The sequence below is a fragment of the Toxorhynchites rutilus genome, chromosome 2 (assembly GCF_029784135.1).
Source record: "Toxorhynchites rutilus septentrionalis strain SRP chromosome 2, ASM2978413v1, whole genome shotgun sequence".
Classification (NCBI taxonomy): Eukaryota; Metazoa; Arthropoda; class Insecta; order Diptera; family Culicidae; genus Toxorhynchites; species Toxorhynchites rutilus.
The window spans coordinates 132,168,813-132,181,910 of NC_073745.1; the positions used below are offsets into that span (position 1 = coordinate 132,168,813).

The 13,098-nt window shown below is 39.0% G+C and overlaps 1 protein-coding gene across 1 annotated transcript in view; it reads left to right on the plus strand.

The window, feature by feature from the left end:
* LOC129769210 (protein couch potato) overlaps positions 1-12,406 on the plus strand; it is a 47,315-nt gene extending 34,909 nt beyond the window's left edge. The window contains exons 4-6 of the mRNA XM_055771316.1: positions 10,966-11,164; positions 11,225-11,383; positions 11,451-12,406. Coding sequence (XP_055627291.1) covers positions 10,966-11,164; positions 11,225-11,383; positions 11,451-11,636 — 544 coding nt within the window. The 3' untranslated portion in view covers positions 11,637-12,406. The remainder of the gene's footprint in view (positions 1-10,965; positions 11,165-11,224; positions 11,384-11,450) is intronic.
* Positions 12,407-13,098: the final 692 nt, after the last annotated feature.

Below are 13,098 nucleotides of genomic sequence, written 5' to 3' on the forward strand. Positions count from 1 at the left end.
TCGTCGCGAGTAGCTTTGCCAGCTAACTCGATCACTTCGGCGGCCGAAACTATATAACGGCGGCTAGGTGGACTGCTGCACTGGTACTAACGCGCTAGGCCTAGCTACCCTTGCGGGGAACTCTAGATCAACACGGTTCGAGCGGGATTTTGCCTTTCCCTTCACTTTTCCTCCTTTACCATGTCCAGACATGGCTGCTTGGGTTGGTTTGTTGATGTGTTGTGATGGGAACCGATGTGGTGTACGGTTTGAATGAGAATGATCGTTACGGCAGCGGAGCGGGGATTTTTAAGCTGACTGGCTGGCTCGAGAATTACGCATGTGTGAGACTGCGACCAATGTTTCGTTCATTTTTTTCTTTTTCCTTTCCAATCGTGCTTCATTCTATTTCGCTGCTGCTCTGGTTGCCCGTTTTGGTCGGTACGATTTGAGGAGCACAAAATGGACCAATCAAATATGGGCACATAGTGCATTTTGACAATGCTTGATATTTCACAATTATTCAATTATTTATCTCAAGAAAAATGAAATGTTATTCGTTATGATAGATGCGTAGATATATTTCCTATCAATTGATGCAAAAACCTTTGCGATCTATTGAGAAATGCTCGAGTAATAAGCGTTCCAAATCTTGCATTTTTTCCTACTTGTTCAGTGCCTAGATTTCCATTTCACCCCCTATATCTTCCGGTTAGACGTAGTCCTACGTCAAAAGCACGACTGTGTCGTGTGGACTAGGGGTTCCCATGGAGCTTTCATCAGTACATTCCGGTTCACTTAACAATCCAGCTGAGTATGATAGAAGAACTGTACTATCCTTATAATGTACGGGATCGCTGGAAACGGGACGGAATTCAGGAAGCGAAGAAGCGATATTACATTCGTACTTGCCTGAATCAGCACATTGAAAGACCCCCTCACCAACTCCGAACATAGGAATCTTGCTAAGAGATCTTCTTTTTCATTACCTTCTATACCGCAGTAACCAGGCACCTCGTATGGATTAACTTCGTTACTAGCAGCTACTGTAGGCCACTGTCCAATTGGAATTGACATGTCGATTCCTGGTTCAGTAATCCCAGCTCCCGTATTTTTACCAATTTTAGATCCATCGGTGTAAAACACGAAAGATGCTGGACGAGTGTTGGGACCACATTCTTCCCATTCGTTGCGATTGAATTCATTCACTTCGAAGGGAACACTAAAGTTAGTCTTTGTTTCCATCCAGTCTTCATCCATGGTTACTATAGTGTTCAGTTGAAAATCTTTCAGGATTTGTAAATGCCCTGTGAGATCTCCTTCTAGAGAATGTTTTATTCGTTTCAGCCTAAGAGCACTATTTTCCGCTTCAAGTTGCACATATTTTTGCAAGGGTAGAAGGTATAAAAGAGCATCTAGGGCTTTCGAGGGTGCGCTGGGCATTGCTTTCTCTGAATTGATATTTGTGTAGTTTTAGGCCACCACACTAGCGAAGCATATGTTAGTCTGGGTCTGCCAACTGCCGAGTAAATCCAGTGAATCATTCTCAGTTTTAGTCCCCACTTTTTCCCGAATATACTACTACAAGTCCAGCGAGCAGTCTGGGCTTTAGATATTACATACTCCAGTTGGTCGTTCCAATTTAGCTTTTGGTCAAGCATGACACCTAAATATTTGGTTAGTTTTGAAAGCTCCAATTGTACACCTCTCAATCAAGGAGGTGGAATCTTATACTTTCTTTTTCTGGTAAATGGAATTATGACTGTTTTTGGAGGATTAGTTCTAAGTTCTTCCAAGTTGCACCCAACTACACAGTCGTGTAGTTGGGTGCAACTTGGTAGATCGTAGGCATCTCCGTCAGAAGATGGAGAGTGTTATCCATGCTTTTTTGTAACAGCACCGGATAAAACCCATCTGGTCCTGGAGATCTAAAAGGCTTCAAGGAATCCACTGCCCACTCAACCCTTGAAAAGGTCGCCCTAGCCGTTTCATTAGCTCTATTCTCGTCTCTGATTGGACAAGATTGAGATGTATTGAAGTGCGTGTCGTGTGCGGAAGTCAATTGGATTGAGTCTGGGAAGTGTGTTACCATCATGATACTAAGTGTTTCCCGGGAGTTGGTTGTATATTGACCGTTTCCTTTTTTCAGACTACCAAGTCCGTTGGTGTGATCCTTAGAAAGGCCTTTATGAAGTCTTGCTACAACAGGTAAACTTTCTACCTGTTCACAGGTGAACTTCCAATCCCTTCTCTTAGATTTACGGGTTTCTTTGTTATATTCTGTTAGACAGTTTTTGTAATCTTTCCAATCAGAGGTAATTTTTGCTTTTTTTTTTGTACTAAATTTATTTTCAAATGGCTCAGCAACATTAAGTAACAATGAGCCGAGTTAATGAATAGGGAAAAGCCTATTTGAGTAGAACAATTCCAATGTTCTTTCTCAAAAAGGCATAAAAACCCTATTATCTTTTCGTAAAATGTTACAATATGGATAATGACAAAATTCACAATAACATAATATTATAGGCTTCTTGTTTAAGCTTCTTGTTACAGAGATGTCCATCTCCTAGGAACTTGCTATCTCCTTGGGACTGAGGAAGGGATGAAAATCTGCTCACTTTTCGAATTCTGAAGAAGAAAGTTGCAATAGAGAAAAGGAAACGCTAATAATAAAAATCAAAACAATAAAGGAAAACTAAACATATATATTCATATTTGAAAGTGTATGGATTTGAGAAAATCATAAATTAAAGAAATAGCATCAATATTACGAGTAGCCAGAACGTCGCGAATTGGAAAATTAAGTGGCATTCCCTTATTGCGAAAATTTTCTATTAAAGATAACCTGTCATTTTGAAACTCAGAACAAAACCACACAATATGATCAATATCCTGATATCCTATACCACACACGCATAGGTTACTATCACTGATGTTAATTCGAAAAAGATGTGCATTCGAAGAATAATGGTTAGACATGAGTCTGCACACTACCCGTATAAAATCACGAGAAAAATTATACCCTTTAAACCATGGTTTGAGAGAAACCCTAGGAATGATAGAATATAGCCATCGGCCTTTATCACTACTATTCCAACTTGACTGCCAAGATGCAAGTGCCCGTTCACGAGGAAACTGAAGATATTCATCGAAAGTAATAGGCCTATAGAATAAGTCTCCTTCCATAGCGCCCTTCTTAGCAAGAAAGTCTGCTTTCTCATTTCCTGGTATCGAACAATGAGACGGAATCCATACAAAAGTGATATTAAATGAACTAGTTATCAGAGCACTTAAAAGTTGATGGATTTCAGATAAGAAATACGACGCATATCTAGTTCTCACTGAACGGAGTACCTCTAAAGAGCTGAGACTATCAGAAAAAATAAAAAAGTGATCTGGGGTCAAGGTCTGAATATGGAGTAAGGCCATGTATATTGCAGCCAATTCTGCAACAAACACCGAACAAGGTAAACTAAGCCTACGGAAAGTGAAAAAGTTGATATTGAATATACCAAAGCCTGTGGATCCATTAAGACAAGATCCATCAGTAAAAAAAGATTTGGTTGGGTCAATATGTTTATACCTTGACAGGAATATCGCAGGTATAACTTAATGGCGGAGATCATCTGAAATATTATGCACATAATCCTTCATTGACAGGTCAATAGTATTAGAGGAATTGAACAAAATTGAAGGAATGATCTGGAAACCAGATAAAGTAGATGGACTTTCCAAAGTCATAAATTCATGATATAGAGACATTCGCCTAGATCGAAAGCCTGAGTTCAACATATCACCTTCGGATTAAGTGTTTCACACCGTATTAAAAAACGGAATGATAACTCGAAAAAACGTACGGAAAGAGGAAGTATGCCAGCTAGAATTTCTAGGCTCATTGTATGTGTTGACTGCATACAACCTAGAGCAATACGCAAACAGCGATATTGAATCCTTTCCAGATGCAAAATATGGGAACAGGCAGCGGACCTGAAGCAAAAACTACCATACTCCATAACAGATAAAATGGTTGTTTTATACAACCTAATCAAATCCTCAGGATGAGCTCCCCACCAAGTTCCTGTTATGGATCGAAGAAAATTTATTCTTTTCTGACATTTTTGTTTCAAGTAGCCTATGTGTTTACCCCATGTTCCTTTGGAGTCAAACACAACACCTAAATACTTGAATGACATCGAGCGACGAATAGGTCTATCCAAAAGTTTAAGCTGTATTTGTGCAGTATTATGTTTTCTTGAGAATACAACCATCTCTGTCTTCTCAGTAGAAAATTCAATACCCAATCTACAGGCCCAATCAACCAAATTGTTAAGAGAATCTTGCAAAGGATTATGAAGATCGGTGCTGTCTTTGCCCATTACCGATACTACACAATCATCTGCAAACTGTCTCAAAGTACAATTTCCCGATAAACAAATACCAATATCATTTACATAGAAGTTGTAAAGAATTGGACTAAGACATGAGCCTTGAGGAAGACCCATGTAGCTAATGCGTAAAACTGACGAAGAACCATGAGAAAAACTCATATGTTTTTCACGCATTAGGTTAAACAGACAACTATTTAATTTCTGGGAAAACCCATTTCGACGAAGTTTTTTAAAAAGAACTTCAATGGAAACAGAATCAAACGCACCTTTGATATCTAGGAACACTGATGCCATTTGTTGCTTACTACACAAGGCAAAGTCAACCTCTGATGAAAGAAGCGCAAGACAATCATTGGTTCCTTTGCCTCTACGAAACCCGAACTGCGAAGGCGAGAGAAGATTATTAGATTCAACCCAGCTGTCTAAACGATGGAGAATCATTTTTTCTAGTAATTTGCGAATGCAAGATAGCATTGCAATTGGTCTATAAGAATTATAATCAGACGCAGGTTTACCAGGTTTCAGAATAGCAATAACTTTAATTTGTCGCCACTCATGCGGAACAATATTCTGCTCAAGGAAAGCATTGAACAGTTTCAACAAACGTCTCTTCGCATTATCAGGTAGATTTTTCAACAAATTAAATTTGATCCTATCTGACCCTGGAGCCGTGTCGTTGCAAGAAAGAAGAGCAAGAGAAAAATCAGTCATACTGAACGGAGGCTCAACATCATCAGATGTCTCTAAGAAGGGTGAAGGTGCGGGGGCTGAGTCTGGACATATCTTCTTGGCAAAGCCAAAAATCCACCTTTCTGAATATTAAACTTCTTCATTTGAATGAGATGAATTTCTCATTTGTCTGGCAACTCTCCAAAGAGTGCTCAAGGAAGTCTCTCGTGAAAGCCCATTTACAAAATGACGCCAATAGCCTCTCTTTTTAGCTTTAATGAAGCTTTTGAATTTACGCTCCAGATAAATGTAGTTATCATAACGTTCAAGGGTGCCCAATTTTCGCCAATCCTTGAACGCATTCGATTTATCTTTATAGAGATTTGTACATTCTTGGTCCCACCATAGATTAGGAGGACGTCTACGAAACGAATTACCAGGAAAGCGCTTCGTCTGAGCATCAATAGCACTGTCAAGAATTAAACCAGTTAGAAAATTATATTCTTCCAGCGGGGGTAACTCATGAACTAATGCCACCGATTCTGAAATAATTGAAGAAAATCCAATCAATGTTTCTAGATAAATCATGCTGAATATTTGTTGTTTCAGATGATTTTGAATTATTTGAAATGGAAATAGTGATTGGCAAATGATCACTTCCATGTGGATCTTGGATGACATTCCAATAACAATCTAAAGAAAAAGAGGAAGAACACAGGGACAAATCTAAGCAACTAGTGCGGCCTGAAGATGGAGCAATTCTTGTTACATCACCTGTATTCAAAATTGCCATGTTGAAGTCCTCACAAAGATCATAAATCAAATTGGCCCTTCGATCATCAAAAGACTCACCCCATCCAATTCCATGAGAGTTGAAATCTCCCAAAATAAGATTAGGTTGCGGTAAAAGTTCAACAATATTCACAAGATTTCTATAATTAAGCATAGTTCTTGGAGGAATATAAATAGAAGCAATGCATAAATCTTTACCCTTGAGACGTGCCTGACACGCAAGAATTTCAATTCCTGTGACTAAAGGCAGGGGAATCCTGTAAAATGGGTAGCATTTTCTAATACCTATGAGAACTCCTCCATAGGAATCATTGCGGTCTAAACGGATAATATTGAAATCATGGATGTTTAACATATGTCCGAACGAAGCCATGTCTCAGAAAGAGCAAACGCATCACAATTCAAAAAATGGAGCATTGGCTTGAAAGAATCAAGTTTAGGAAGAATATTTCTACAATTCCACTGCAAAATAGAGGATTTTCCTGGCTCATCCAATAAATTAGACATCGAAATTAATGATCGAGAGGAGGGGCCATTTTGAAGTCATTTGTTTAGCTATCTGGCTGATAGAAGGAAGCCAAGCAAAAATTAAACCTTTCATTGAATCTGATATTCCGAAAAAATCAAGAATCCATTGAACAATTGATGAAAAGGATATACCTCCTGAAAAAGATGAGGATTCAGGAACCGATTGAGAAGTAAATTGAGAATGGCTTGACAATTCAGGGAAATGAACGTCATAATTTGAAGATCTCCAATCAGGAGGGTTATTCTTGGGTGGAGCAGAATAATTAGAATATTCTGGATTATTAGAGATCAATCCTCTTTTTTTAGATGGCTTAGATGAAGAAGCAATTTTTCTCTTCCTGACTCTTCCTGTGATTACTGGATCAAATTGAGAATCCGAATCATCATCCTCTGATAAAACAGAGAAAGGATTTTCTGAAGACTCGGGTACCTGAGGTGAAGCTGCCTTGAGCATATCAGCGAAGGATCGATTAGAACGATCCTAAAGTGATTGTTTGAGTTTCATCGAACGTAATTTGTATTTCGGACAATCCTTAATTGTATGAGGAACATCTCCACAAAAAATACATTTATCAACATCTTTGTTACAAGTGACTTCGTCATGGTCGTCTCCACATTTTGAGCATTTCGTTTTATTACAACAGTAGGTTTTAGTGTGACCTAACTGATTGCAATTTAAGTAAGTCATTATTTTAGGAATATATAACCGAACTGGAAGACGAAGTTTGTCAATTAGCACATAATTTGGAAGTGCTGTGCCTTCGAAGGAAATTCTAAAAGAGCCAGAAGGATAATACTTTTTTTCTGTACCCTCAGATTTCAAAGAGTTCAGAGATCTCACCTCCAAAACTTTAGCATGTGGAATATTTGCATTGTGGAAGATACCCTTAGCTTTTACAAAATCTTGAAGTTGAAGAGATTTTTCCGTAACTACACCATCGATTTCAACAATGTGAGCCGGAATATAAACTCTATATTCATTAGTGAACAAAGAGTTTTTCACTATCGCGTTAGCGTCTTTGTAATTTGAGAGCACAACACGAAGTTTATCTTTATTGACTTTCGTCATTTCTAAGACACCTGAGTAGTTAGACGTCAGGTCTTTGCAAATTTGAGATACTCTTAGAGGTTTCCCTTTCGGACGGAAAAATACCACCCAACGGTTTTTCGATGATGCCGGGGCGTTCAGGTATTGTCTAATACGTGGAAGTTGAGCAGAATTAGGCAGAGATTGTGTCGAAGAGTGAGGAACAGAGTCACTATTTGATACAGACGAAGAGTTTGATTGCGATTGTTTTTGTTTTTTTCCTGAAGAAACCGTAAAATCATCTGGAGGAGGGTCTAAGACCCTCATTTCAGCATCGGAGGGTTCGCTACCCTCCATTTAAAAAAAAAAAAGAGTCGAAAGAGTCGTAAAAATGAGAGAGAAGATTCTTTAGAACACGTAAATATTAAATGATAAAATTAAAAAAAAAATTAATAAAATGAAATATGTGTATGTATATGTATATGTATATGTATATGTATATGTATACGTATGCGTGAAAGAAAAATAAAACGAAAACTTATCTTAAATGTATCTAGATGAATGATAGACAACTTCTAAAATCCTTGAAGCGGGTCCAATGGCAACTTCACACTCCAAAAAAACACTTGAAAAATAATTCCGACTTCAAGAAAATTCCTTTCTTCTCAGTATATCGTCCCGGCTTCTTTCGAAATACCGTCAAAAATAGTCTTGAATATAACTTATTCCCAAGGCTTGCTGCTATGATTTTTGCTTTATTGAAGTGTTTTCTAGACAATTTTCTAAGCCTCTCAAATTTTTTGTTCCACCAGGATACATCCTTGTTTGAAGTTCTTTGCTTCAGTGGACAGTTTTCGTCAAAGGTGGATTTAATATCGGTTTCAAATTCTGATGAAACTATTTCAAACTGTTCAGTGGAAGAAATACTTTCCACTGATATCAAAATTTTCTCCTGAAGTTTAGAATGATAACTATCCATGTTTGTTTTTCTCGGATCTCTGAATTGTTCGATCAACAGATCACCAGAATTATAATCAAACATCGTATGTTTATGCTCAGATAGAGATTCTTCATTTGACACATGTTAATTTTTTTTTTATTAATTCGTTTATTTTTACAGGCTTTAAGGCTTAAGTTTAAAGGAGCCGAATTCTTAAATATAATATTAAAACTATATATATAAACAATTTTCTTACATCTATGGTTAGTAAGGTGGAAAACCGATTACTCGCGGTGTACTCGAGATTAGAAGGGTGACATATTTTTAGGAGAAGGATGGGATATAAGGAAATTGTAACAATGTTGATGAACACTCAATTCTTAAATCTATTCGCATATCTATAGTGTATTTACATTTCAACTTATTCTACTATTTATAGCAAGGGGACGAATTAGTTAATTTTTTATCTTATCTGATAGTTTAAAACTGCAGAGTGTTAGATCAAGAACTTCTTGTCTAATAGAGTTAACAAATGTTGGGTCGTTCTCTTGGTTACAAATGTTAATATTATTTGACATTAAATATTTAAGCAAACATTCACCTCTAACATTGACGTCGCTACTGCCCTAGACCGTATGGTGGGCATTGGCGTCACATCCTATGTTATTTAATTTACAATGTTGTATCAGCGCAGCAACTTCAAATGGAGGAACTTCAAAGTTGTCTCCTGGGAAATAGGTCGAAGCGACGATGATAACGGTTTTCCCTCGGGTCGTTGGAACCTCCAATTGTATTGCCACGATGTCACGGTTGATCAATTCTGTGATCGGTACATACCTAATGTTATCCCGTATAAGGATTGCTGCTCTTGGTGCAGTTTGTGTGCTGTCATAGAGAAGCTTACATTTTTGTGTAGAGATTCCTCGAATCCTAGAATTATAGAACCAAGGCTCTCGCATATGTAACAAGGCTCTGTTACGCCCTAGCAGCCCCAATGGACTCTGTGATCCTTTCCAGTGTCGGCTCAATCACAGCCTATACTAGGTTAACCCGAAAGGGGTTGGTACAATAGGGAAAACAAACGTGTTTCTTCTGGTTTACGACGGCGATTTATTATGTGATTCCTGAATTTCCTGATTCTCTAGTTCCCTTATTCCCTATTCCTTTCAACATTACTCACGGTGTTGGTGTGTTGAAGTTTCTGGGCTCGCCGCTGGATTTTCGTGCTGTCGTGGTACGGTTCCGGTCCGCTGCTTCACTGTAGTTGGCTCTGTTTCAGGTAAACTGGTTCAGTCTGCTGGTGTTGGTTCGTCCTATTTCCGCTCCTTGACCGGTGCACAGGAGACGGAAGTTTGGATAGGACACGTGTAAATTACGAGTCCGCCTCACTATCCGTTGACACATCAATGGTTATTGACGACGAAGCAGTAAAACTCTCGCTACGCGAACTTCCTCCGGAAACGGTATGGATTGTTCGGAAGGAAGGAACTTCAATATTCTGGGATTTAATGTTATCCTTTTCTGCGAACTGTATCGACTGTATCGTATAACGTCTTCAAGTTGGTGCGTCTCTGTCCGATGGTTTAGATAAAGTATCCGCCTCGAGTATGGGGGAACTCTCTCAAACCCGCCAGGTCACATTCGGGTCGGGTTACACCGCCTCTGATACAATCTTGCCAACTGTTGTGATGTGAACTGTGTCGTGTAGTGTTGTCTTGGCTGTTTATACATTCTGATTCGTGTGGAGTTAGCCCTGTGCCGTCATTTAAATCTATCTTCCTTCTTTTATTCATTTTAAATGTCTTTATAATAATCTTAGATTTTATTTTCTTTCAGTATATGTTTGTTTTTGAATATTCTAGCTAGCTTTATTCGTAGAAATATCCGTGTGTTCTCTCTCTATTTACCGTTAATATATATATATATATATATATATATATATATATATATATATATATATATATATATATATATATATATATATATATATATTAATATATATAAGCACCGAGTTTTGAACCACCCGAACGCACAGTGGGACATGTCACAAATAAGAGCCACATCCAAAGTTTCGTGAGTGAATCTTCTGCATAGGACGCGATTTGCTCCCTTGACGTGATGAAGGTTCACCTGAATAAATTTTATTCTGTTCAGCATTTTGTTCGTCTCCATTATTCAGGGAGAGGCTGCCGGAACCAGAAAAGCTTGTAAGGATTGTTCATGTGAGTTCCACGAGTTGCGCGGTAAAGAAGGTCAGCTACATCAGTGACCCTCTTAATGCAGTAAGGGCGGAAAATACTGTGCTCCGTTATAGGCAGGGTATTTGATGAACCGCCCCCCCTACCATTAAACCCTCGGCACGGGTCGCGTAACACCTTGGTTCAGGGGTTTATCCATTACTTTCTTTTTATAATAACCATGGATAACAGCTATTACAACCATCCTCCTTTTAAGGACCTTGGAGATCAAAACTCTATTTTTCTCATCACAGAAAACATAAAATTTTAAAACCTAAAACTAAAACTAAAAACTAACTTTAGAATGAAGACTGTAGTAAAAAGATCACCATACAACCAAGCGATCAGTATTGTGACTATCAGTAGTAGTACAAAAGTAAAGTATTGAATTTCTCATCACAACAGCAATACATCCTCGCAGCCAAATGCCATTGAAGTCGACAACAGTTCAGCAGCGCTCGGAGTTGGAACACTCAATCAGCATGTGCCACACATTGGTCACGACGCCCAGCTTCTGCCAGCGCATCTCAAGTGTGGCATGTGGGCATCGCTGGCCTTAGCGACTGTCTTTGTCGCTGGTGCCAAATTCTACTTCGATCACCAGGTAAAGTATTCCGCAAAAGTTTCACATTGAAGACCAAATGTCTTACTCTTAATGTTTCAGGGTACCGGCCTGGAAGTGCTCATATTTTGCGCATTTTCGGCAACTTTTTTTCTTGCAGCGTGTACGGTCTCACTGTGCCGCCGTCCAAGGGATCTTCAGATACCCGCTAACAATGTGATATCGGAGACGATCTCCAACGGGGAGCAGAACTCCCTGCAGGTGCATATGATAGCTGCCGATTTTTGCCGTGGGCCACACTAAACAATAACTTTTCTCTCATTTGTAGAACAATCAGGACCTAATGAATAGCAATCCTTCGCCTCTGCTGAATGGCAGCGTGAGCGGAACACAGCAAAGTTCGCTGGCCGTGATAGCACCACCGCCTCCCTATCACATTGCTATTCTACTACCGGAATGCACAAAGGAAACGGATGAATCACCGCCACCGTCATACGATAAAATAGTGATATAATAATAATTAAAAACTTAAACAGGTACTGCACGAGTTAAAAGTACACATCCAACACCTGGCGTACTATTTATATTAACATAGCGAAACTCGAGCATAAATGCAATCAGCGATGCTGCACAGTGAAACCGGGTGCACTTGGTGCATTATTTATGTTCACTAGGTGTGCTAGTTTGGTACAAGTGCTGTCGAAGTACAGCTGCCATGATGCCACGAGGGCCAAACTCCAGTGCTGAGTGGGCGTATCTTCATGTGACGGGTAGACAGGATATTTTTTTTTCTTCAATTACAGCAAATGCGCTGAATTCATAAGTAGGAACAATAAATTCCCATTCGGTGTTAATTGAATAAGATCGTAGGCTAAGCCATGAAGCATAGATATCGCGAGATAGTGGAACAAAATGCTCACATTCTTAATATGTATTCAAATTATCGACAAAGGTATTTTATATTATTGAGTATTTGGTATAATGTACTGCTATAGCTTATCAACAGAAGAGGAAGAAGTGACTCGAGTGACGGGATAGTAATTTAATTTTAAGTTATATGCGCTGCAACAATCTGTTACAAATACGAGTACATATATATACTATAGAAGCGTACCCCCAAGTGCATCGTAAGGATTCATCCCTACTCGCGGTGGGGTACAGTTGTCGGTTCGTGATAGTGAAGAAGGCTTCATTTCGATGCTGCCGCATCTGCATACCAGCTGCGATAGCGATAGTGTATTGAGTCGAGTAATTACAATTTTAATAAATTTTATGATCGGTAGAGCAGGGTTGCTGTATATTTGCAAAACGAAACAAAAGAGAAATTCTTGTGTGTCAGCATGCTATCTCTATAGTCAAGCTATGCGAGGGTTCATACTATTCAGTTTAGGAAAATCCTTGTTTTAAAAAATGGCCCATTTTCGGATGGTGACTGCAAAAGCTGCAAAAGATAACTTAATGGTACAAATTTCCTATAAAACATAATTTTATTAATCATGTTACAAAAGTATTTCGACGACCTGTCGGGCGGACTTTCGGTAGTTGGCCGGAAGTTTCGCACTTGCTGTCGAAAACATAATAGGAATACCGGTAAGTTTCTTCGTTCGAATTTAATATTCGAAGTATTTGCCATCCCTAGTCAAAACTTTTTCCCATCTTTCTGGCAATTCACGGATCCCTTCGCGGAAATAATCGGCTGGTTTGTCGGCTAACCACGAATCGGTCCCATCCGACAATCCAATCGAAAAAGGTAGTAATTGGACGGAGAAATATCTGGGGAATGCGTCGGGTGGGATAGGAACTCACATTTCAGAGTTTCCAAGTATGTTTTGACCGGTTTCGGTACATGTGGCCGAGCATTATCGTGCTGAAAAATAACTTTATCGTGTGTTTGCTCGTATTGTGGCCGTTTTCCTTCAGTGCACGGGTCAAACGCATCAATTGTCGTCGGTAGAGGTCCCTCGTAATGGTTTCAT